The following is a 25,797-nucleotide window of genomic DNA, read 5'->3' as shown; positions in this document are numbered from 1 at the left end:
TATTTTATACAATTTTTTACCAATATTAAGAGTATTTATGTATATCAATTGAAAAGCCATTTAACATTTTTTTAAATCGCATCAAACACTTGAAAAAATTTATCAATTTTTTTAAAATTCTTTTTCTAGAAATGCTTGAAAGAATTTATTTTAACTTTAATATAAAGGACATGAACTTTTCGTTACTCCAAGAATTAATTAAATTAGAAATGAAATTTATTAAAATTATTGGAATACTTTGCAGTTCTTTGGCGCTTTTTGTCTCCTTCAAAAAATAGAACTCTATAAACAGCGTGACTAACATTCCGCTTTAATTCTGAACTTAAAAACATTGACAAGATATTTTAAAAATTTTTTGTAAGTTACAGATTTACATAGTTAAGAATGTTTGAGATTTTTTCAAAGTTCAAAACACGCCTATTTATCCAAATATATAATAGCCTAAGGGAGTTGTGTTACGTCGATTGTAGCGTTGTTCCTATATGTATATATATATATTACCTGAATTCTAGGGTGCAGTTATATTCCTATCAATCTATTATAGTCCTGTCGTAATTTGAAGCCACTTTGAATTAAATTCAGTTTAGATTCAGTTAGTACTTTGTATTGAAGCGTAAAAACATTTATAAAATCATAATTCCTATTCTTGAGATAAAGTTCTCTTAGTTCCTTTGATCTCCATACATAATTCTGTTTGCTCTGCCTTCCATTCTGATGCAATTGTTCGCCAAATGGGTGCAAGATATGAAAAATTCTTACTTTACATAGTCTTATCAATATATTAGCACACACGTGTTTTTAAAGTGTCTGGTAAAATCGATCGTAAACTTATCTGAAGAAATCCCTCTGACGTTTTAGAATTATCGCTTAATCAAATCTCGGTCGTACAAAGTGCAGTTCATTGATAATGATTAACCACAGCAATTAACTAAGGAATGTACTGAAAGGAAATTTAACATAATAATTTATTGGTCTATAGAACAAACTAAACTTTATGTTTTCTAATATTTCATATGCCTATGTATGTACATGGCTTTATTAGCATTTAAAATTAATAAATACAAATGGAAAATGTTAATTGCCTTAGGAACCATGACAAGAGAAATGGACTCATTTGACTGGAATCATTTGGCACACTTAAGCTTAATACTAATATCTAGCAAAATACCAAATTTGATCAAAATCAAACAAAAAACAGTCGAGTTATGCATATAAACGTTTTTCCATAAGGCCGGAGTAGGCCGTTGGCTGGTGGGGGCGCTAGGGAGCTCGTATGATTGAGTGAGCGAGATACTAAGATATGCTTGTAAGAAGCATGTGAAAATGCATTTGTTTAATAAAGTTGAAATATTTGCTTTACTGGTGTATGGTATACCTAAGTCGGCGAGACGACTTTCTTACTTAATTTTAAATTTTATTTTTCCAAAATCTTTCTATGGGTCAAAGCTCTGGGCAGGATTGTGGTATCTCCTCTTTCATACCGCGTATTCATGATTCAGACAAGATTGAGATGTCAGATAGTTTGTTTTTTAATGACATTATAACTTTTTTAGGCTCAATTTCATGGAAATATTCAGATGGTACCCTTTCGACAAATACTCGTCGACAGTACTGTCGTTTTAAAGTAGTGAAGTTCTTAGTCTAGTAGTTGTGCATAATTTTTCTCGTAATTATGAGAAATGCCAATATGAAAGCGTTTAGGTTCTTTTCAGTACATTCCTTATAATTCATAAACCACAGCCAATTGTCGTCTAGACTCTAAGCAAAACAAATCTTGATTAAATTTTGCCTAAAATCGATTAGGTAGTTGTTGTTGATTATACTTACAGCCATAACAAGGCACTCATTGGAAAGTTTTATTTCAAAGGTCTGCTTAAAAATTTAGGTGAAATCTATTAAATGATAAACAAGGTGCAATGGTCATGAAATTAATAGAGCAGTAATGGTTTTAGTCTAAGGCCACAGTAGAGTGTCCAAATATTGGAGCAGTAGTCTATAATGACGAAATATACTAAAGACAAAATTTAGAAATATTAGACCCAAGACAACATTTTACATCTTTTGAAGTCCAAATATTTTAATGTTTTCAAGTCTTTAACAGATTGAAAGTCGAAACTGTTGGTCTTGTTTTTTCAACATATGTCATGATTAATATTATGTGTTATTAGTTTTGCTGTCACTCTGTGCGTATACGTTATATTTTAGATGCTAAATCTGCCTGGCTTAGCATGGCGCAATTAGGGAATCTTCGACAGAAGATGAGTTTCAAAAGGGAATTGCTGGGAACTCGAAAAGACGTCAAAAGTTTAATTATACCCTGCAGTACTAAAGTTACCAAACAAATGGAAAAAACTGAAATAAATGCAGCAACAGAAATTTTATGCAGCTAAAAATTGCACCAATAAAATTATAAACTCACTTTGGACTCACAATCAGTTTTTTACGCAATTCTGGTGACTCATTTTCAGACTCATAACGTTTCTAGATTTTTTTCTTTTTCCACATGTATGTATAGGACATAAGGGACTTACACTTAAGATATAATTGCTAAGTGAATATAAATTTATAAACACAATTTATCCTAAATGGACATTAATTAAGCATTAAGCAAATATTATCAAAGATAATAATGAAATGGGACTTCTTTTCAAACGTCTAATCGGCATGCTGTTGTCGAGCGTTTGAGGGCCAATGCATTATCATGGGTTTCTAGCCTGGTGAGGTACTGAATGCCATACCTCCGGATCACACTTTTAACTGACGGGATGTGAAGGTCTCTGTGGATGATTGAGTTACGCGCGTAAGAAGGCACTTCAACAATTCTGCGTAGACGCTTGTTCTGGAATCATTGCAGGATTTGATTGTTTGAGTTAGACGCTGCGTCCCAGGATTGAATGCCATAAGTCCATACAGGCTTCAGAATGGCCTCGTAGAGCAGTAATTTGTTGCAGGTGCTGAGCTCCTGGCGAGTAACCACTGCATTTTGGAGAGCTTTATGTTTAGCTGAGTTCTCTTGACCTTGATGTGAGCTTTCCGGGTTAAACGCCTGTCAAGGGTAAGACACAGCTACTTCACCTTGTCCACACTCGGGAGAAGCGTCCCATTAAGGCTGACTGGGGGGGCAGTTGCGCCTGCGAGTGGCGAAAGTCACACGCAGCGACTTATCCGTGTTGGTTGGTCCATGGTTCTAAAAGGTTAAGTTGATTCTGGATGATTTTCGATGCCACCAAAACGTCTGGAGAGCTATCAGGAGCTGCTCATGCTGCAGCACAGTCAGGACGGCGGTGTAAAGAATTGGTACCAAGACGCCACCTTGAGGGCCGCCTGCTTTAATGCGCTCAGTCCTGGACATCGAGCTCTCACAACTAACGTAGAAAAGCCTATCGGCAAGGAATGATTTTCAGACCATGTAATGCGGAGCAGGTAGCAGTTATTTCAATTTGTGTAGAAGTCCATCGTGCCAAACTCGGTACCATTGAGCCCAAAAGTATGCTACACTGAATAGTTGACTTTACGATAGCAACTAAAGTGCTCATAAATATAATGCCACTTATAATTACCAAAATAGATTTTGTGATATTGTCAAAGTACTTTAATTAATTTATGATTGTAGGCTACAACTGATTGAATTTTGTTTTTTTTTTTTTTTTTGGTAAACATAGCAAAAGATTCATAAAAAAAAGTTTTTATAATGAGTATATATAATTATTATTGCCACTCGGACACTTGGGGAATTTCTATCAATTCGTCAATATTAAATAATCGTACTAAAATCTTATTTGGCTATCAGTAAGCACTTGCAAAATATGTGCACTTTAGTTGTAAAAACTGAGTGAATCATGGCAATAGTTAAACGATTGATAGATGTATTGTTTACAAAACCTGTATTAATCATCCAGCTGGCATGAGAAGTTGGCAATTGTGCTATTTATTGATGACGACTATAATCTAAAGGGGCCGGACTTTATCTAGTGACACTTGTAAGAATCTATCTTGTCAATTATAAATCATTTTCCGCATTGTTAAAACAATTAATATGATCCAATTACTGCACATCCATTTCATTGTTTAAGTAAGCAAAATACATTTTTAAACTTAAATCTCACTATCTTTGGACTAATTACTTGCACTTGAGGTGTAAGTAATATTAATTCGTCGAAATTATTGACATAAATGGCCCTTATTCGAATACTTTTCCAAGTACAGATATATTAAAATTCTATGATAAGGTTGTTATGCCATGAACTTGCTCTAAATGATGGCATTACGTTTACTAAAGAGCAAAAACAATAGAGGATCAATTTGATACGAACGTACACTTCATTGTTGTGGCCATGGTAAAGTACAAAATGTCGATAAGATTAGTTTAAGTGGAATGAAGAACTACTAAATTTAACATGAAAATGCAAATCTTTGTTTGTTTGATCAAGTACTTACTCACCTACTTATATTATTTCCCAGAAAACAGGACATTTCGTATACAAACCAAAGAGAACAAAGAAGATTTTCGCCAAGAAACAAACATGTTTAAAACGTTATAATTATAATAACTAACTGATCAATTTTGAATAGTCCTCATTTAAAGTGTCTCAGATTGATTGATAGTAAAGACAGAACCGAATTGCGGCACACCGAAGTTCGTACACACTTTTCAATTATCAAATTATCTTTTCTTACCTTAAGGTACTTAACTAAAACTTTTTGTACTTCAAAGTTAATAACTTTCCATTACCAAGCACCTATAGTAAACTAGTTTTCTAAGTAGCCAATGTAGCCGAAATTCGACAATACTCTATTAACCCCTATCCACAGCGATCACACTCGAGGGCATTTAGCTTTTAAAAATACGACACCTGTTCCATGAAATTCTTATCCAACTCAAGCAAGTGAGTGATAGGAGTGATGGGGAAACCGTTTGCCGTCTATAAATTGGACTTCGATTATAATATTCAATCATTCAATTGAATGCCTTTAACAACAAAACAGTATGTCGAGATTGGAGGCTTTCACAGTGGTCATAATATTATGGACAGCGGTTCTGGGCAATGCCGCCGAACTTCAAGAAAATATTAGACTAAAGGACTATCGGGTTATGAACAAGTTACGTCCCTTGTCAGTAGAATTTGTAGATTATTATCAAAATATTACCATAAAGGACTTACAACGAGATGATGCAAGTTCGAAAATACCCACTCCACAAGACGCGCAGTGTTTTGTAGACTTTGCACTAGTAGTCCAGGGCTTGAGCTTGGGCGGCATATGGGCCATGAGAAGTAAGTGTGTTGGAAAATCTTAAGACTAATGAAACTATAGACTTTTCTTTCATTTAATTAAAGTGATTGACTCGTGGGGTTCGCTGCCATCAGGTATACTATATGGCAATCGCAAGGATTTGGGTAACTACGATGAATGTCTGAGTATTGACCATGTGATTACTGCCGGGCATAATGTGAAGGGGAAATACTGCTTTTCGGAAGTTAAAATTGGTAATTTGTTACTTGGATCAAGTGCACTTAATGTCAAGACTGCCGTTTGTTTTCCCTCCTCCTGCTCGGCGGACAATATGGACATATTGTTAAAACGGTTATACAAGCAACTTCTCGGCCTAAACTTTAGTGAGAATTCGACTTTGGTTAACGAAGCCTCCTGCAGAATAGCCGAAAGGGAACCCCTTGACGGTTTGACCATATTCACGATGTAAGTTTGAAACACTTTGAAAATTATGAATTGGGAGGTCCTAATTGATTATTTCTCTAAAGAATCCTTTTGTCCATATTCGCCTGCTCGATGGTCTTGGCCACCCTATACGACTATTTCATATGCGAAGATCAGAGTAAGTAGCTCGTGTTTGCAGTTCTTATTTTCACCCTTAATTAACCCTTTTGGTTCTTTTTATAGAGAAACTTCCTCCCATTGTGAAAGCTTTTTCGGCACGGGCGAATTCCCGTTCTATATTCCGCATTGTGGACAGCAAATCGAATCCCAATGTCATCGACTGTCTTCATGGAATACGCTGCATGTCCCTAATTTGGGTAATCTTTTTTCATGTCTACATGATAGCCGTTTACTTGCCCAATCATAATTTGGTTAAAATCTATCCGGTGGGTATAATATTTTATGCCAAAAAGTTCTAGTACTTACAAATATATGATCAATTCTCTTAGTGGTCCAAGTCCGCCTTCAGCATGTTTGTTAGAGAGGCCATTTTTGCGGTGAATACTTTCTTCTTTATCAGCGGTTTGTTGGTTGTCCTGGTTGTATTACGCATCATGGAGAAGTATGAGATGTGAAATCACTTTGGTTGCAAAATCTATATATATTTTTTGTTCTTGCAGATCGAAGGGAAAGATTAATTTGCCCATGCTGTATTTGCATCGATTTCTGCGACTCACACCGGTGCTCGCCCTTGGCATACTTATCTACATGAAGATGCTTCCGCTATTTAGAGTTGGACCTATATCGAATGGTTCCTTTGAAGACTATGAGGCGGTGTGCAAACGAACATGGTTCTGGAATATATTATATATGCAGAATTATGCCACCACAGATATTGTATGTATGAATTATATAGACTTTATCCTCAATGACTCATAAAAATTTATTCTACAGTGTCTTAGCCATTCGTGGTATCTGGCCGCCGATATGCAACTCTTTTTGGTGGCATCCTTTCTCCTTATTGCCCTCTATAGGTGGGGCAATAGGGCAGCAGCTGGCATTGTGGTACTCATTTTGCTGCTAGCCACATGTCTTTTCTGTGAAGTTTATATTAAACACTGGTCCTTGTAAGTATTGTCGTACTGTGGTTGGATATATTAGATAACATTTTTATTCTTATAGATACTCATCCAATTCACACAAGGTCAACTTTGCCACTCATGTTCAAGCATCGCCATATTTAATTGGTTTACTCTTTGGCTACTTTTTGCATGTGAATAGGGGCAAGACTTTTAAGTTAAATCGCATTGTGGTCTGGCTTTTATGGCTAATTAGTGTGGGCCTACTCTTTGCCTGTATCCTGGGTCTCTATGGTTTCGCAAAAGCCGTCACCTCAGTTCCCTATTTGAGTGAAGCCTTCTATTTGCCCATGACACGCATAGCCTGGCCATTGGCTCTCTGTTGGATAGTCTTTGCCTGCATGCAGGGTTATGGTGGCTTGGCAAACAGTTTCCTCTCCTCACCTTTGTGGCAACCATTGTCCAAGATCTCATATTGTGCCTACATCTTTCACATGTTCTTCATAGTTCTCAATGGAAGCATAACACGTACCAGTACACATTTCAGTGACTATCAAGTGGTAAGTTGTCAATGATTTCTTCCTTCGATCTATATATATTTATTTCAATTTGCAGATGCTCCGTTTCTGGGGAGATTTCGGCTTTACAATATTGTTTGCCTATTTGATGTGCATTCTGATTGAAATGCCCTTTGCTAATCTAATGGATCTCTTGCTGCCCAAGCCTAGAAAGCCATCTCCCAAACAGCAAACTGAGCCAGAAATACAATCATCCAAAGTTCCTGAATAGTTTTTATTTACTTACTTATTTAATTAGTTTGTAGAAATAAAATAATTCATGCTTATAGCAAATGGATGAAGTTATCCGCTAAGTATTTGTGTTCCATTTATTGCCCATAATTACTTAAACTGGTTCACACTTGACTACTTATAAAGGTATTTTAAATGCTTAAAGGCTCAAAAAATCATTTACAGGCTTTTGTACTGATAACAGTTTTTAATTCACACATTCGATTCATTTCTTACTAAGTATTAGTACTATTAAATGGCGTTAATGTTGAAGAATTTGGGAAAAATTAATCGAAAGTTTATAGATTCAGTTATAGATGTGTACGTATTGTGTTTATAAATATAAACAATTGATTGTCATATAGAATGCTTTGTTCCCTGTTTGGATTAAAGGTTATCAAATCATTAAAAATTATTTACAAAAATGACAGACAAACAAACAGATAGCGGCATATTAACCCACGGCATACAGTGGTGGTCACTAGGTTAGGTTAGTAAGTTTCTGGTTTTTGAAACTTTGTTTCGAATTTTCTCGGCTTCCAGGTATTTCAATGAAGACATTTGTTGAGTAAATTGTTGGTTATTGTATTTAGTTGATGACCAATCAATATCATCATGCCATTTTTCGTCGATTTTTCTACAGGAGCACTTTAACAATATGCCTCCATTTTCGGCCGCACAAGGGTCTAGCACGTTCTATCTCACAGTTTTACTATTATAGATAGACATGTGTACTTTTTGAAGAAGTTGTATATGTAAGAAATCTAAAATAAACTGCATTCCAAGAATTGTCAATTTAGCCCCAGCTTTTGTTTTGAGGCCAATTGAAATTTTGAGTTTTTGTATGTAATTCTTGAGGGTCTTTTGACCTAACACCGTTATACGACACTAATTCATACTAAAGTCATTTTTGTCATGAACTTCTGACGAAAGTAAATTAAATTTCCTGTCGAATAATACATGTTTTATGAAAATACGACGAAAATTAGATAGTTTTCAACGCATTTCAAAATGAGAAATTAGATATATTTATTATAAAGCTACAAAAGAGCGGTTACTCACGCGACTTTAACTGGACATGGCATTAGACATCATTAGTAATGATCTGAAAGTTCTAAGAGTTGAGTGATAATTTTGAACTTTTAATATTTTTTGACTGGTTTTTTAAACAAAATTAATGATTTATCGAAGTTCCCCATGTCCTTTTTTTCGAAGGGATTTTACTGGGTTTTACATACAGTTTTGTATGCAGTTACATATATATATACAACTATAGATATTCGATTGGTATTTAAACTGGGAATAAAAGCTAAAATAATAAAAAGATTTCTATGAGATGTAAATTACAACAACATTATGTAGGTTCTTATCGTTGGTAACTAAAGTTACCAAACAAATGGAAAAAACTGAAATAAATGCAGCAACAGAAATTTTATGCAGCTAGAAATTGCACCAATAAAATTATAAACTCACTTTGGACTCACAATCAGTTTTTTACGCAATTCTGGTGACTCATTTTCAGACTCATAACGTTTCTAGACTCTTTTCTTTTTCCACATGTATGTATAGGACATAAGGGACTTACACTTAAGATATAATTGCTAAGTGAATATAAATTTATAAACACAATTTATCCTAAATGGACATTAATTAAGCATTAAGCAAATATTATCAAAGATAATAATGAAATGGGACTTCTTTTCAAACGTCTAATCGGCATGCTGTTGTCGAGCGTTTGAGGGCCAATGCATTATCATGGGTTTCTAGCCTGGTGAGGTACTGAATGCCATACCTCCGGATCACACTTTTAACTGACGGGATGTGAAGGTCTCTGTGGATGATTGAGTTACGCGCGTAAGAAGGCACTTCAACAATTCTGCGTAGACGCTTGTTCTGGAATCATTGCAGGATTTGATTGTTTGAGTTAGACGCTGCGTCCCAGGATTGAATGCCATAAGTCCATACAGGCTTCAGAATGGCCTCGTAGAGCAGTAATTTGTTGCAGGTGCTGAGCTCCTGGCGAGTAACCACTGCATTTTGGAGAGCTTTATGTTTAGCTGAGTTCTCTTGACCTTGATGTGAGCTTTCCGGGTTAAACGCCTGTCAAGGGTAAGACACAGCTACTTCACCTTGTCCACACTCGGGAGAAGCGTCCCATTAAGGCTGACTGGGGGGGCAGTTGCGCCTGCGAGTGGCGAAAGTCACACGCAGCGACTTATCCGTGTTGGTTGGTCCATGGTTCTAAAAGGTTAAGTTGATTCTGGATGATTTTCGATGCCACCAAAACGTCTGGAGAGCTATCAGGAGCTGCTCATGCTGCAGCACAGTCAGGACGGCGGTGTAAAGAATTGGTACCAAGACGCCACCTTGAGGGCCGCCTGCTTTAATGCGCTCAGTCCTGGACATCGAGCTCTCACAACTAACGTAGAAAAGCCTATCGGCAAGGAATGATTTTCAGACCATGTAATGCGGAGCAGGTAGCAGTTATTTCAATTTGTGTAGAAGTCCATCGTGCCAAACTCGGTACCATTGAGCCCAAAAGTATGCTACACTGAATAGTTGACTTTACGATAGCAACTAAAGTGCTCATAAATATAATGCCACTTATAATTACCAAAATAGATTTTGTGATATTGTCAAAGTACTTTAATTAATTTATGATTGTAGGCTACAACTGATTGAATTTTGTTTTTTTTTTTTTTTTTTGGTAAACATAGCAAAAGATTCATAAAAAAAAGTTTTTATAATGAGTATAATTATTATTGCCACTCGGACACTTGGGGAATTTCTATCAATTCGTCAATATTAAATAATCGTACTAAAATCTTATTTGGCTATCAGTAAGCACTTGCAAAATATGTGCACTTTAGTTGTAAAAACTGAGTGAATCATGGCAATAGTTAAACGATTGATAGATGTATTGTTTACAAAACCTGTATTAATCATCCAGCTGGCATGAGAAGTTGGCAATTGTGCTATTTATTGATGACGACTATAATCTAAAGGGGCCGGACTTTATCTAGTGACACTTGTAAGAATCTATCTTGTCAATTATAAATCATTTTCCGCATTGTTAAAACAATTAATATGATCCAATTACTGCACATCCATTTCATTGTTTAAGTAAGCAAAATACATTTTTAAACTTAAATCTCACTATCTTTGGACTAATTACTTGCACTTGAGGTGTAAGTAATATTAATTCGTCGAAATTATTGACATAAATGGCCCTTATTCGAATACTTTTCCAAGTACAGATATATTAAAATTCTATGATAAGGTTGTTATGCCATGAACTTGCTCTAAATGATGGCATTACGTTTACTAAAGAGCAAAAACAATAGAGGATCAATTTGATACGAACGTACACTTCATTGTTGTGGCCATGGTAAAGTACAAAATGTCGATAAGATTAGTTTAAGTGGAATGAAGAACTACTAAATTTAACATGAAAATGCAAATCTTTGTTTGTTTGATCAAGTACTTACTCACCTACTTATATTATTTCCCAGAAAACAGGACATTTCGTATACAAACCAAAGAGAACAAAGAAGATTTTCGCCAAGAAACAAACATGTTTAAAACGTTATAATTATAATAACTAACTGATCAATTTTGAATAGTCCTCATTTAAAGTGTCTCAGATTGATTGATAGTAAAGACAGAACCGAATTGCGGCACACCGAAGTTCGTACACACTTTTCAATTATCAAATTATCTTTTCTTACCTTAAGGTACTTAACTAAAACTTTTTGTACTTCAAAGTTAATAACTTTCCATTACCAAGCACCTATAGTAAACTAGTTTTCTAAGTAGCCAATGTAGCCGAAATTCGACAATACTCTATTAACCCCTATCCACAGCGATCACACTCGAGGGCATTTAGCTTTTAAAAATACGACACCTGTTCCATGAAATTCTTATCCAACTCAAGCAAGTGAGTGATAGGAGTGATGGGGAAACCGTTTGCCGTCTATAAATTGGACTTCGATTATAATATTCAATCATTCAATTGAATGCCTTTAACAACAAAACAGTATGTCGAGATTGGAGGCTTTCACAGTGGTCATAATATTATGGACAGCGGTTCTGGGCAATGCCGCCGAACTTCAAGAAAATATTAGACTAAAGGACTATCGGGTTATGAACAAGTTACGTCCCTTGTCAGTAGAATTTGTAGATTATTATCAAAATATTACCATAAAGGACTTACAACGAGATGATGCAAGTTCGAAAATACCCACTCCACAAGACGCGCAGTGTTTTGTAGACTTTGCACTAGTAGTCCAGGGCTTGAGCTTGGGCGGCATATGGGCCATGAGAAGTAAGTGTGTTGGAAAATCTTAAGACTAATGAAACTATAGACTTTTCTTTCATTTAATTAAAGTGATTGACTCGTGGGGTTCGCTGCCATCAGGTATACTATATGGCAATCGCAAGGATTTGGGTAACTACGATGAATGTCTGAGTATTGACCATGTGATTACTGCCGGGCATAATGTGAAGGGGAAATACTGCTTTTCGGAAGTTAAAATTGGTAATTTGTTACTTGGATCAAGTGCACTTAATGTCAAGACTGCCGTTTGTTTTCCCTCCTCCTGCTCGGCGGACAATATGGACATATTGTTAAAACGGTTATACAAGCAACTTCTCGGCCTAAACTTTAGTGAGAATTCGACTTTGGTTAACGAAGCCTCCTGCAGAATAGCCGAAAGGGAACCCCTTGACGGTTTGACCATATTCACGATGTAAGTTTGAAACACTTTGAAAATTATGAATTGGGAGGTCCTAATTGATTATTTCTCTAAAGAATCCTTTTGTCCATATTCGCCTGCTCGATGGTCTTGGCCACCCTATACGACTATTTCATATGCGAAGATCAGAGTAAGTAGCTCGTGTTTGCAGTTCTTATTTTCACCCTTAATTAACCCTTTTGGTTCTTTTTATAGAGAAACTTCCTCCCATTGTGAAAGCTTTTTCGGCACGGGCGAATTCCCGTTCTATATTCCGCATTGTGGACAGCAAATCGAATCCCAATGTCATCGACTGTCTTCATGGAATACGCTGCATGTCCCTAATTTGGGTAATCTTTTTTCATGTCTACATGATAGCCGTTTACTTGCCCAATCATAATTTGGTTAAAATCTATCCGGTGGGTATAATATTTTATGCCAAAAAGTTCTAGTACTTACAAATATATGATCAATTCTCTTAGTGGTCCAAGTCCGCCTTCAGCATGTTTGTTAGAGAGGCCATTTTTGCGGTGAATACTTTCTTCTTTATCAGCGGTTTGTTGGTTGTCCTGGTTGTATTACGCATCATGGAGAAGTATGAGATGTGAAATCACTTTGGTTGCAAAATCTATATATATTTTTTGTTCTTGCAGATCGAAGGGAAAGATTAATTTGCCCATGCTGTATTTGCATCGATTTCTGCGACTCACACCGGTGCTCGCCCTTGGCATACTTATCTACATGAAGATGCTTCCGCTATTTAGAGTTGGACCTATATCGAATGGTTCCTTTGAAGACTATGAGGCGGTGTGCAAACGAACATGGTTCTGGAATATATTATATATGCAGAATTATGCCACCACAGATATTGTATGTATGAATTATATAGACTTTATCCTCAATGACTCATAAAAATTTATTCTACAGTGTCTTAGCCATTCGTGGTATCTGGCCGCCGATATGCAACTCTTTTTGGTGGCATCCTTTCTCCTTATTGCCCTCTATAGGTGGGGCAATAGGGCAGCAGCTGGCATTGTGGTACTCATTTTGCTGCTAGCCACATGTCTTTTCTGTGAAGTTTATATTAAACACTGGTCCTTGTAAGTATTGTCGTACTGTGGTTGGATATATTAGATAACATTTTTATTCTTATAGATACTCATCCAATTCACACAAGGTCAACTTTGCCACTCATGTTCAAGCATCGCCATATTTAATTGGTTTACTCTTTGGCTACTTTTTGCATGTGAATAGGGGCAAGACTTTTAAGTTAAATCGCATTGTGGTCTGGCTTTTATGGCTAATTAGTGTGGGCCTACTCTTTGCCTGTATCCTGGGTCTCTATGGTTTCGCAAAAGCCGTCACCTCAGTTCCCTATTTGAGTGAAGCCTTCTATTTGCCCATGACACGCATAGCCTGGCCATTGGCTCTCTGTTGGATAGTCTTTGCCTGCATGCAGGGTTATGGTGGCTTGGCAAACAGTTTCCTCTCCTCACCTTTGTGGCAACCATTGTCCAAGATCTCATATTGTGCCTACATCTTTCACATGTTCTTCATAGTTCTCAATGGAAGCATAACACGTACCAGTACACATTTCAGTGACTATCAAGTGGTAAGTTGTCAATGATTTCTTCCTTCGATCTATATATATTTATTTCAATTTGCAGATGCTCCGTTTCTGGGGAGATTTCGGCTTTACAATATTGTTTGCCTATTTGATGTGCATTCTGATTGAAATGCCCTTTGCTAATCTAATGGATCTCTTGCTGCCCAAGCCTAGAAAGCCATCTCCCAAACAGCAAACTGAGCCAGAAATACAATCATCCAAAGTTCCTGAATAGTTTTTATTTACTTACTTATTTAATTAGTTTGTAGAAATAAAATAATTCTTGCTTATAGCAAATGGATGAAGTTATCCGCTAAGTATTTGTGTTCCATTTATTGCCCATAATTACTTAAACTGGTTCACACTTGACTACTTATAAAGGTATTTTAAATGCTTAAAGGCTCAAAAAATCATATACAGGCTTTTGTACTGATAACAGTTTTTAATTCACACATTCGATTCATTTCTTACTAAGTATTAGTACTATTAAATGGATGGTATTAGATGTGTACGTATTGTGTTTATAAATATAAACAATTGATTGTCATATAGAATGCTTTGTTCCCTGTTTGGATTAAAGGTTATCAAATCATTAAAAATTATTTACAAAAATGACAGACAAACAAACAGATAGCGGCATATTAACCCACGGCATACAGTGGTGGTCACTAGGTTAGGTTAGTAAGTTTCTGGTTTTTGAAACTTTGTTTCGAATTTTCTCGGCTTCCAGGTATTTCAATGAAGACATTTGTTGAGTAAATTGTTGGTTATTGTATTTAGTTGATGACCAATTAATATCATCATGCCATTTTTCGTCGTTTTTTCTACAGGAGCACTTTAACAATATGCCTCCATTTTCGGCCGCACAAGGTTCTAGCACGTTCTATCTCACAGTTTTACTATTATAGATAGACATGTGTACTTTTTGAAGAAGTTGTATATGTAAGAAATCTAAAATAAACTGCATTCCAAGAATTATCAATTTAGCCCCAGCTTTTGTTTTGAGGCCAATTGAAATTTTGAGTTTTTGTATGTAATTCTTGAGGGTCTTTTGACCTAACGCCGTTATACGACACTAATTCATACTAAAGTCATTTTTGTCATGAACTTCTGACGAAAGTAAATTAAATTTCCTGTCGAATAATACATGTTTTATGAAAATACGACGAAAATTAGATAGTTTTCAACGCATTTCAAAATGAGAAATTAGATATATTTATTATAAAGCTACAAAAGAGCGGTTACTCACGCGACTTTAACTGGACATGGCATTAGACATCATTAGTAATGATCTGAAAGTTCTAAGAGTTGAGTGATAATTTTGAACTTTTAATATTTTTTGCCTGGTTTTTTAAACAAAATTAATGATTTATCGAAGTCCTTTTTTTCGAAGGGATTTTACTGGGTCACTCACATACAGTTTTGTATGCAGTTACATATGTATATACAACTATAGATATTCGATTGGTATTTAAACTGGGAATAAAAGCTAAAATAATAAAAAGATTTCTATGAGATGTAAATAACAACAACATTATGTGGGTTCTTATCGTTGAATCTCGTCGATGACCTTTTCCCGGAAATGCTCATATATGTATGTATGTACATTTAATATACCATTTTATCCTACAAATGCCCACAATAATTAAGAGTCTAAAAGTTTTAAACTTATCTTGTAATTTCTTTCGTTTCTATGGGGACTTTATGTGATATAGTTGTCGAATGTTGAATACACACAATTTAAAGTAGGTATACCAAATTAAATATTATTGTTTAAATAATGTCATTCGTTTTTAATGAACATTTCTTTATAAGCTATGTATATACTATATACATTCAAAATACATAATGTTTGATCTTTTAACCATTCTATATAGACATATTTTTAAAAAATTGTTGTGAATTTAAAAAATTAATGGAATAGATTTCAATTCAATTCCATTATTGTTCATAATTTGACATTTTAACAATGTAAATCAACTTCCAACACAAATAACATTGTGTCCTATTGGACCCAAATTGACTTTAAATTTGTCATATATAATTATTAAAGATGTTTTTGTGCTAACTTTGATCAAAAGTAGAGCTTAATACACGATGCCTTTTTCGTTATCTCTCATATATCTGTTTTAGTTGTACCGTAATGTTCTGCATTTCTGGTAAATCCATCCCTGATTCTATATAAAGGTACAAAACCAATTGTAAGATATTCTAGAAATATAATATAGTATTTTTATCGGTTGTCATTGATAGCAATAACGAAAATTCGTTTATTTTGTGTTTCATTATTTGCGTTTCTTTTTCTGTTTTAAATATACAAAAATATACATAGATAAATATTTACATAAATACATAATACTATAAAATATAGCTTATATAAGAAAGAAACAAAAAAAAATATATATATATAAATCCTGGCGAATTTGTGAACCGCATATCATATAATTGGTTGGTTTTGTCCCGGTTTGTTGCTGTGATATGTGATCAATTTTGAACTTATACATATTCGGATAGAATAGATGTGTCGGTTTCTATGTACATACATACATATGTACATAATACGAAATGTTAATGTTAGTGGTTGGTGGTGGTGGTGGTTTTAATCTCAAATTAGTTTAGTTATAGAAATTTAGGTACTGCTGCCACAGAAGTTTCCAACCTTCTGCCAAAATTGTCCCATTTTACTGGACTGCGTTTTGCTGGCCCTTTGGCGAGCCTTTTCGCTTTTGAATAACAACCAAGCTTGTTTCGTTTCGGGATTCGCTGGTCCCCAATTTTCATTTGGCTTAAGGCAACTGACAAATGATTGCCATAGATTACCATTTCGATGATGCGAAATGTACCAGATGCCCCACAATGGAAACTGGGCTGTGCCTATGGCAAATACTATCCAACCAGCAACTGCAAAAACATTGTGGAGACATTGAAAATCAAATGCATTTTAAAGGTATTTGAAAAACTTACTATCGCCTGCCAGAGGGAAATATAAATCACTATATTTAAGCGGCTCAATGGTGGCCATGGAATAGATAAAGATAATAATCATCATTACGGGCGTAAAGAAGGACCAACACACACGCCAATAGAGTGAAACACGTTTGTTGCACATGAATTCGATGTCATCGCAAAAGTTCTGAAGACCTGTAAAGGCAAATAAACAGATTAGCTAAACCCAAAAGAGAGAGTAAGTGTTTCAAGTCCAGTTAACCATATATCCAAACAATGCCAGCCAGCTCAAAGATGGCCAAAATGAAGACCACATAGGTGCCACCATAGAAATCAACCAGAGTTAAGATCCATTGTCCACCCTAGAATGCAAAAACATATCAATGAAAATCGTTTTCTGCTACTGACTCCAATTTTGGACTCACCGGTGTCACATAGACCAAACCTAAAAGAAAACCGCATATGGATGTTACCAGGGCCACTTTCCAATATTTCCAACTCTTAAACTGATCACAGATAATTGTCACTATGGTGCTCTGTAGGGCCACAATTGACCCAATGCCCAATACGAAAAGCATAAAGAAGAATAGCACAGAGAATAGTTGAGGCACAGCCTGAAATTTCGATATAGCATCGGGATACGAAATGAAGGCCAATCCTGTGCCACTGCGCACCACCTCACGAATATTGTCCACTTGCAAATTATGTGCTAGATTGCCAAGAATGGCAAAGATTGTGATGCCGCCCAGTAAACTGGTCAATGTATCCAAAGTGGTCACAATCATGGCATCCCTACAATCCACCAAAAGAAAAATACAATCATCAAAAGGAAAGCATTTCCCTATTGAGACTCACCTGTAGATACTGTGATCGAAACGATTGTATGAGGCAAACATAATGATGGGTCCACAGCTAACGGCTAGTGAAAAGAAACATTGCACAACCGCCTCCTTCCACACGGTGGGATTGAGTAGTTCTCCCCATTGTGGTTGCAAAAAGAATATAATGCCATCGACAGCCCCTTCGAGGGTCACGGCTCTGCCTAGGAGTACAAAGAGCACCACATAGGGGAAGATGGCTAGGAAGTAGGCTGCCTTGCCGGAACTCTTGACGCCGCGCATTATCACAAGAAATGTCACAATCCAGGAGACTAACAGAGCTAGAGTTAGCTTCCAGTCGGGAGCACCCACACCATCCGATATGTCCAGCTTCTCTTTAATGACCACATTTCTGCGAAAACAAAACATATTGATGAAATAATTTTTATAAAGAATGGATGGATGGATGGATAACTTACAGAAAATACAACTCGGAGCTACTCTGCAATTGAACACTGTCATTGTCGGCTAGAGAAGTGGTTTCGTTTCCTATTAACAACGAGGATGTGGCATTTCTGGCCGCTTCTAGCATTGTGCTCGAATAATCCTCCGGTCTGGAATTCACACAATTTGTCCATTCATCGCGGCAATAGGACCACGGCAATACCGATTGAAAGGACACAAATAGATAGTAGAGGGTTAGAGCCAACAGTGATGAATAGTAACTGATGATGCAAACTGTGGCAAATGCCTGACCATAGCCAACACCCAAAAATGATGGGCATATTGACCAGATTTTCACAGAGCCCTGACTGGTGAATTGTCCGATAATCATTTCCAAGTAATACATAGGTTTGCCTTGAATAACAAATGTAACCACATCATTTCAATACTAATGAATTATTTGTTTACATTTATTTCTTACCGATCAGAAACAAAACAATTATGTAGGGTATTAGAAATGCTCCGCCACCATTCTCATAGGCCGTAAAGGGAAAGCGCCATACATTGCCCAAACCCACCGAAACGGATATACAGGACATCAGAAATTCCAAGCCATTGCCCCAATTTGTGCGTTCCCCTCCTTCCGTGGGTTTTTGTTCACCCTTCTCATTGTTCTGTTGGATAAAAAATGCGGAATGAAATTTTTACTTATCACATATTACTCAAATATTTAGCTAATATCTACATATAAGATGATTAAGTGCTTGTATTTGATTAGCTGTTAAGAAAACAAGAAAAGTTAAGAAAACAAAAGACTTGAGAGCAAATATTTCCCATGCAAAAGCAAAGAGTTGATTCTCGACTCTTGTTTCCCTTTTGGCCATAATGTTACACACACACATATGCACACACATTTCAATTGTAGTTTCCGCTAATATTTGGCAACTCATTCCGCCATTTTTTTTGATGTGACTTGATTAGATTAGAACAATTTTTTATGGAACATATGTATATGTATATATATATATCGTACATGTAGGTATATAAATGCGCGTGACAATCGAATGGAATTTATGAAGATAAACATTTTTACGGAATTCCATACTAAAATAACAATTTTTCAAAAATTTCAACTGCAAAACTAAGGTGAAAATCAATTAAGATAAATTATCAATTTGATTTTTTTAAAACTTTTAAAATTCCTATAGGTTTTTCCGTCACATATTTGTATAAGTTACATTTCCATTAGTTAAAATATTGAAAATATATATCTGAAATATTTTGTATACGTTCACCCATCAATCAAATATTTGATACAATCTTCACTACTGACATTTTTTTTGTATTATTTTATTTGGCAAATTATTTTAATTTAAGTTTTAAACATGTGAAAATTCTTATCTCAGTTTTTTTGTTGTGTATTTTAATTTCCCAAATGATCAAATAATTGCCAGTTTATGAAATAATAAACAGTGGTGGCCACAAATTTATGGCATTTTGTGTTCTCATACTTTATTCTTAAGTTTATGATTGGTTACTCACTATTCCAATAAAATGATGTATCACATTTGAACTTAAAATTTCCCAATTGAGACCCTAACGGGTCACCTTATCCATTTCCTACTCCTTCTGGCGGAGAATTCAATTTACTTTCTTTAGTAGTTCAAGAAAAATAGTACTTTGGAATGAATTAATATCGTAAAAATGAAGCCAAGCTTTAAATCGTACATATATAAGCTTTAAAGTCATTCATTTTTAATTCGTAGGTTTATGATAATTTGGGTATAAATTGAAAACTTTTGGATCTACGTCTTTAAAGAACTCATATATGTATGTATGCATCCAACTCTGATTTTATCCACTCCCAAGCAACTTAATGAAGAAATATTTTTTGTGATTTTTTGAATATTGTGTTTTGATGATGAAGCGCATTTTTTGCTATTTTTTCTTTGAACGAAAGATCAGCCCCCTTTTCCCTGGAGTTGTACAAATCTAAGACAATCTGCATACCCAAAAATTTTTAATTGAGCATTTGTTTTTTGGACAATGAAAATTTTAGTTTATAATGTAAATCAAGGACTTCAAAAGAATTAAAGACCCCAAAAGTACTTTTTCCCATGAACTAAGATAAAAATTAAATCGGATTCCCCTTCGAATGATACATTTTTTATTTAAATTTTAAATTATTTTTATTTTGGAGGCAACTTAAATATTTGTTTGACAAAAAAAATGAACTAAACTTCAGATATGTAAGTAAGTAAATGGTGTAAAATTTTAATACAATAAGTAAAAAATTACTAGAAATATGTTTCTATAAGGTTTATTGGCCCTCCATAAAATTGACTTTTAAGTATGAGAAAACAAAACGTTATAAATTTCTGGCCAGCACTGTAATTGCACATGATAAGTGCCTAAGATAATCAAAGATCGTTTGAAAAAAGTTGAAAATATTTAAAAATTTCCCATGTAATTTAAAAAATTGTTTAACAATTTTAATAAATTACAATCAAAATAGAAAAGATTTCTTTAAACTTTACATTAAATACAAAATAAAAAAAACCTTTCATTTATTAGGTATTATGTTATTGTCTAATCAACCACAGAGAGATAAAGAGAGAGTAAGAGAGCGAGAGAGATGGATGAGATAATGGTGATTTTCCAAACAGAAACTTTTTTTTCGATCAAGTGAAGTTTTTTTTGCGGTTAGCAGTAATTCACTTTATCAGCATACATGATTCGCTTGAGGAGGGAAGAGACAGATAGAGACTCTCCATATAGTCATACATATATGTATATTTAGGTTTCAGCTTTAGTTTCAGTTCGTTTATATGGGTAATTACCATTTGAATGGGAATTGAAAATGCCGCTAAGCACTCACTCTCACTCAATAGAACATGACAAGTATGTAAAACTCAGTATTACATCTGAAAACGTCATTGCCCACTCGCCAGCACGAAAAGTGTACACACTAACAAAGTGATTGTTATTAACATTATCATTATTATTATTATTATTATTATTATTACGAATGAACAACCTTTATTCAAATCAACAAAAATCCCCTTAAATACCTGGAAATGCGATCTAATGCAAATTTTCATTTGAAGACAATCTTGGAATAACCAAACTAAACAGACAAGTTGATCATATTATGACTCAAAATAGTTGTCATGGGATTTCATCTCATAAAGCCATCTCAATTTCTATTGTTCATGTAATTTTAGACAGTCGTCATCATTATTTTTGTTATTCCCACTATTATTATTACTATTATTATTATTAAAACAGTCTCGTTTGTCTAAATCTATAAAAAGCATTTAGCAATTACTGTCTCTGCATGGGGAAGGAGATTGACGGGGGGGTTTTTTTAATATATTTTTTTTAATATTTGATCGTAAAAACTGTTTTGTTTCCTACAAACGAGTAAAAAGGCTGTTTAAATAAAAAAAACACACATATATAAATGAATATACAAATATATATTAAAGGTAACGTCTCATGGTTAAAATGAAAACAAAACTGCATCATTTAAGGGGTTTTCAAGGGGGGGAGGCTGGCAATGGAACTGGAATGGGGTGTGGGGGAGAAAGCAGGCTCGAATTACGACTCCAAAATATTTGCCGGCTCGTGTGTTTACACAATATTGCAAGTGCAACAATAACGATGGTGGATATCTTTCACCGATATAGGACAGAACAAGTATGTACATACATGTAAGTACCTACATACTATATATAGTATATATGACCAAATGGGAATAAAAAAGCTGTTGAACTTTTATCGAAATTTTCTCATTGTAAATGGATCTGAGTGTGGCAAGATAACATGAGAATGATATTAACCTTCAATATTATCTACATTTGTATTTGTTTTGTTTACAGTTAATATAAAATACAGGTCAAGGAATCTATAATTTTATGCATTTAAATACCCAATCACATACATACATACATATGTACATATCTCTAAAAAGCTTTACTAACTAACTTGTTTCAATTGGAGTTATGTATTTTTCATACATTATGAAAGATTGAATTGAATCTGCGCTCATCTCATGTCAAAGAGGGGATTTGCAGGATCCTTTCTATGGTAGCTTTACATGGACGTAGGTGGGAGGGGATTTTGTGGGGTTTTTGCTGATTCAAGTGGACTCTCAACTTTCAATATATGTACATATTTTTTCCGCTTTAAACAGTTATCGCTTTATGAATTTTAATTTCAATTTTAAATGCCACAAAAAAAATTTGAAAACTGAATAAAATATTTGTTTATTTTAAAACTTTACTTTTATCAACTGTTAACAATGATTTCATGTTTTAGATTTACAATAACTAAACGTAAAACGATGAATAAATTTCTTTATTGTCCAAGTTTTATTATTAAATCAAGCATTGAAATAAATGTATATATGACTATGAAACTACATATATTAGTCCTTTTGATCAGTTCATGGACGGATCTAGGGAAAAGTCTGGGGGGTGAATCATTGAAATTGCTAATCATTTTTTCCGTTTTTTCCGTTTGTTACTTAAAACTAGAGAATTTTTAGAGTGGTCGTGTAAACCTGAAAATTTCTCAAGCCAAAAAAAAGTTCTAAATTTCCTAATTCGAAAATCTTAATTTTTGATCGGACGCCACATTAAAATATGTTCGAAGAATTTTGGCGACGAATTTTGGCATCTTAAGCTAGGGTTGATGTCGGTGAACATGCAAAACGTTTTGAATTTAATTGATTTATTTAGCTAAATAATTACAAAGGGTGGAGGATATTTATATTTACATTTGCCTAATTACTAGTCATTTTCAAAAACCATTTGGTATCAGTTTATAAGTTATATATTTATATACCATAAGGTTCTAGGATAAGTAGGTGGCTGGCAGGATTCTTCATATAAGGATATATTGATTCATAACATTTGTAAACCGAAAATTGTGTTACCAACATTTATAACACTTTCTGTACTACTTCTCGATCTAAATTTAGGGTTTCTTTTGGTTAAAATATACGAAAACTTTTTATTTTTTTGAAAACTTTTATGAGTTTAAGTTATGCTTTAACTTATTATTGATTGACAATAGGAACTTGTAAGGCATTCAAAATGCAGAGAGCTAAAGTTGAATCTGAGGATGTCACTTACAGATTTTGAGTGCACATTGGGGACAATATTATAACGTAATCTATTTGTTTTTAGCACCTATTTGTTGACTTGATTTCATTAATGTACCTATATACCTTTGTACATACATTTGTACATATGCATGTGCATATATGTATGTATGTACATAGATATAGTATAGTATTTTTATATATCAGTTGTGTTTGCACATTATAAGCAATAGAACGGGTTTATTTTGCCTTTACCCTGCCACCCTCGCTTAGCACCTTACCTCGATTCAGACCGATTCAGCTGAGCTCAGCTGTGTATTGAAGGGCAACCGACTGAATGTATGTAGGTATAAGATAAGTTTCGGGTGAACTAATAATAATGCTTTTGGATAATAACTCATGCCATGACCATATAATACCTACATATCGGTATCTCCCTCATATTTGTCGGCCAATTGGCCCATCATAAAAAAAAACAAACCATAATGATCTTAATGATCATCATAAAGTTATAATAAAAATGTTGTTATAGTTTCTATAGCCTGACACGTCACTAAAGCGAGAAAGAGCTAACTACAGAGAGAGAGAGAGAGAGAGAGAGAGATATAGAGAGAAAGAAAGAGAATTTAAAGTTATTATAAGGATTACTTTGCTTTGATCTCTCTACTGAGATTTGAATTCTTGTATTCACTGTAGTTACCTATTATTTATATACATACATACATATATATTTAATTATTTGGCAAATCATGACTTTATGATTGATTCGTTTGACACTCTAAAATCTTAAGTGGCTTCTGGTAGCCTCTGGTACTTGAGTAATCCAAAATTGAAATTGAAAATTTCACTTGGCAAATTGGATTGCATTTTGTTTTGTTTCTTGTCTCTGAGTTTAAGTGGAAATGAAGTACTTTTCCGAATGATAAGTAGTAAAACTTACTTCCGTCGCCGTCCCGTTGCCGTTCTGCAATTGTGGCTGCTGCTCAATGTTTTTCAATTCCATAATTTGTTTTTACAAATTAAAATAATTAATTTATACACTTGAAATGTTGTTTCAAACAAATAATCAACAAACAATCAACAGCAACAAAAAAAGAAACAAGAATTGCGAATTTTAATACTTTAACGAAACGAAACAAAAAACGGGACAAATTATAATTAATCTATTGTGTTTTTTTATTATAATTTGGTTTTTGCTGGTGTATATTATTATTATTAAGCTGGTTGGGTATTTCTCTTTTTTTTTTTTTTTTTGTTAAACTTGGCTATGGCTTTGGCTAAAGCTTTTGGCCTTGGCTTTGGTATATAGTATTATTCTGTTTTATTTTATATTATTAAAAATTGTTTAGATTTGTGATGTTGAATTCGCGTTTGAGTTTTGAGTTGTGCTGCGCCATGAATGCCACGGCTGGAACTGACGGGGTGGCGATCGTTGAGCGCTTTAAGAACCGCCAACGCCAACTTTACTGTGGGTAGTAAGTAGGTAAGGTAGTTAGGTACCTGTACTTACCTACATACTTGCCTAGTGCAAGCAACAAGTGCTCAGAACTCTGGCATAGAGGGCATAGCAGGTAAGAAGCGTGAAATTATTCACACACCAACACCAACACACACACACACACAGAGACACACACACACTCGTGCAGTGTGTTAACTGCTTTTTGTTAAGGCGCTTTTGGATAGCGGCAATAATGCAAGGGGTAACTTTCGCTATCAGTATCAGAGGGAGCCGGATTCGGCTAAATAACTTGTAGTTGAAGCATTCTGGGCATCGGCATCGGCGCTCCACTTTGTGATCGGTTAATCGTGCGTTAATAACGTTTGTTAGAGGACAAGTTTTGATTTTCAATTTGGTTTTGTTGCCATTTGTTGTTGTTGTAGTTTAACCACTTAAAACATCCAATTTAATTTCACCTTTTTTAAGTGCCTTTTGACGCAATTCTGCGTAAAATATGTGCAAGATAGAGAAGAATGATTCGTTGATAAGATACGATATCACAGACTGGCCCCAGACCAGACTGATTGAGACTCCTTAGGCAATCCTTTATTACACTGAACAAAACACACATTACACCAGAATCCAAATTTGTGCAAATTACAATTGTAAATACAAAAAATATTATGAAATAATAATATCTTACACAAGAAATTTCAGTCACATAAACAGATATCACATATCTTACAGATCTCAACCAGAAGTTATGAGACCTGCAATAGTGAGCTCAGTTGGAAAATTTGGTTATTATTGTTATTTAATAAATTACAAATGATTTTGATTTCTTTACTGACAAAACTGAACAAAAATAATGAGCCACACTTAATGGAACGATTCACGAAAGAAAGACATATAAATTCTCATTTTTTTTCATATCGTGCAGTCTGTCCATACCATATCTGTTTAAGCAGATCTTGGCGACTTTAAGAGATACAGTTATCAAAATTGGTATGTAAACTTACTTCGATTTTCTACAACTTTTTCAAAGAGTACACATGTCTATGTATAATATTAAAGATTCGAGAAAGACTGCCAACAAAGTGACCACCACTACACACGTAGTAAACAGATAGTTTGGTTTAAAATTTTGTTTAAATCCCGCACCAACAGATTTTTTTCCCGCAAA

The 25,797-nt window shown here is 34.6% G+C and overlaps 3 protein-coding genes across 3 annotated transcripts; 2 read left to right on the top strand and 1 right to left on the bottom strand.

The window, feature by feature from the left end:
- Positions 1-4,972: 4,972 nt before the first annotated feature.
- On the top strand, positions 4,973-7,605 carry LOC111519324 (nose resistant to fluoxetine protein 6-like). The gene is made up of 9 exons (XM_047012424.1): positions 4,973-5,273; positions 5,337-5,697; positions 5,760-5,833; positions 5,899-6,101; positions 6,165-6,277; positions 6,336-6,552; positions 6,610-6,782; positions 6,838-7,294; positions 7,350-7,605. The coding sequence occupies exons 1-9, from the start codon at positions 4,988-4,990 to the stop codon at positions 7,521-7,523; spliced, it is 2,058 nt and encodes a 685-aa protein (XP_046868380.1). The 5' UTR covers positions 4,973-4,987; the 3' UTR covers positions 7,524-7,605.
- A 3,940-nt stretch (positions 7,606-11,545) lies between these two features.
- On the top strand, positions 11,546-14,178 carry LOC6648309 (nose resistant to fluoxetine protein 6). The gene is made up of 9 exons (XM_002070819.2): positions 11,546-11,846; positions 11,910-12,270; positions 12,333-12,406; positions 12,472-12,674; positions 12,738-12,850; positions 12,909-13,125; positions 13,183-13,355; positions 13,411-13,867; positions 13,923-14,178. Exons 1-9 carry the CDS (start codon positions 11,561-11,563, stop codon positions 14,094-14,096), a joined length of 2,058 nt encoding a protein of 685 aa, XP_002070855.1. The 5' UTR covers positions 11,546-11,560; the 3' UTR covers positions 14,097-14,178.
- A 2,057-nt stretch (positions 14,179-16,235) lies between these two features.
- LOC6648386 (sodium-dependent nutrient amino acid transporter 1) lies at positions 16,236-24,214 on the bottom strand. The gene is made up of 8 exons (XM_002070818.4): positions 24,117-24,214; positions 18,551-18,743; positions 18,105-18,483; positions 17,663-18,037; positions 17,233-17,599; positions 17,070-17,169; positions 16,826-17,002; positions 16,236-16,762 (listed from the first exon to the last, which is right to left on the bottom strand). The coding sequence occupies exons 1-8, from the start codon at positions 24,177-24,179 to the stop codon at positions 16,491-16,493; spliced, it is 1,926 nt and encodes a 641-aa protein (XP_002070854.1). The 5' UTR covers positions 24,180-24,214; the 3' UTR covers positions 16,236-16,490.
- Positions 24,215-25,797: the final 1,583 nt, after the last annotated feature.

Source organism: Drosophila willistoni, unplaced genomic scaffold (genome assembly GCF_018902025.1).
Source record: "Drosophila willistoni isolate 14030-0811.24 unplaced genomic scaffold, UCI_dwil_1.1 Seg143.1, whole genome shotgun sequence".
In the NCBI taxonomy this organism is placed as follows: Eukaryota; Metazoa; Arthropoda; class Insecta; order Diptera; family Drosophilidae; genus Drosophila; species Drosophila willistoni.
This window is presented reverse-complemented; position numbering and strand designations above follow the sequence as displayed.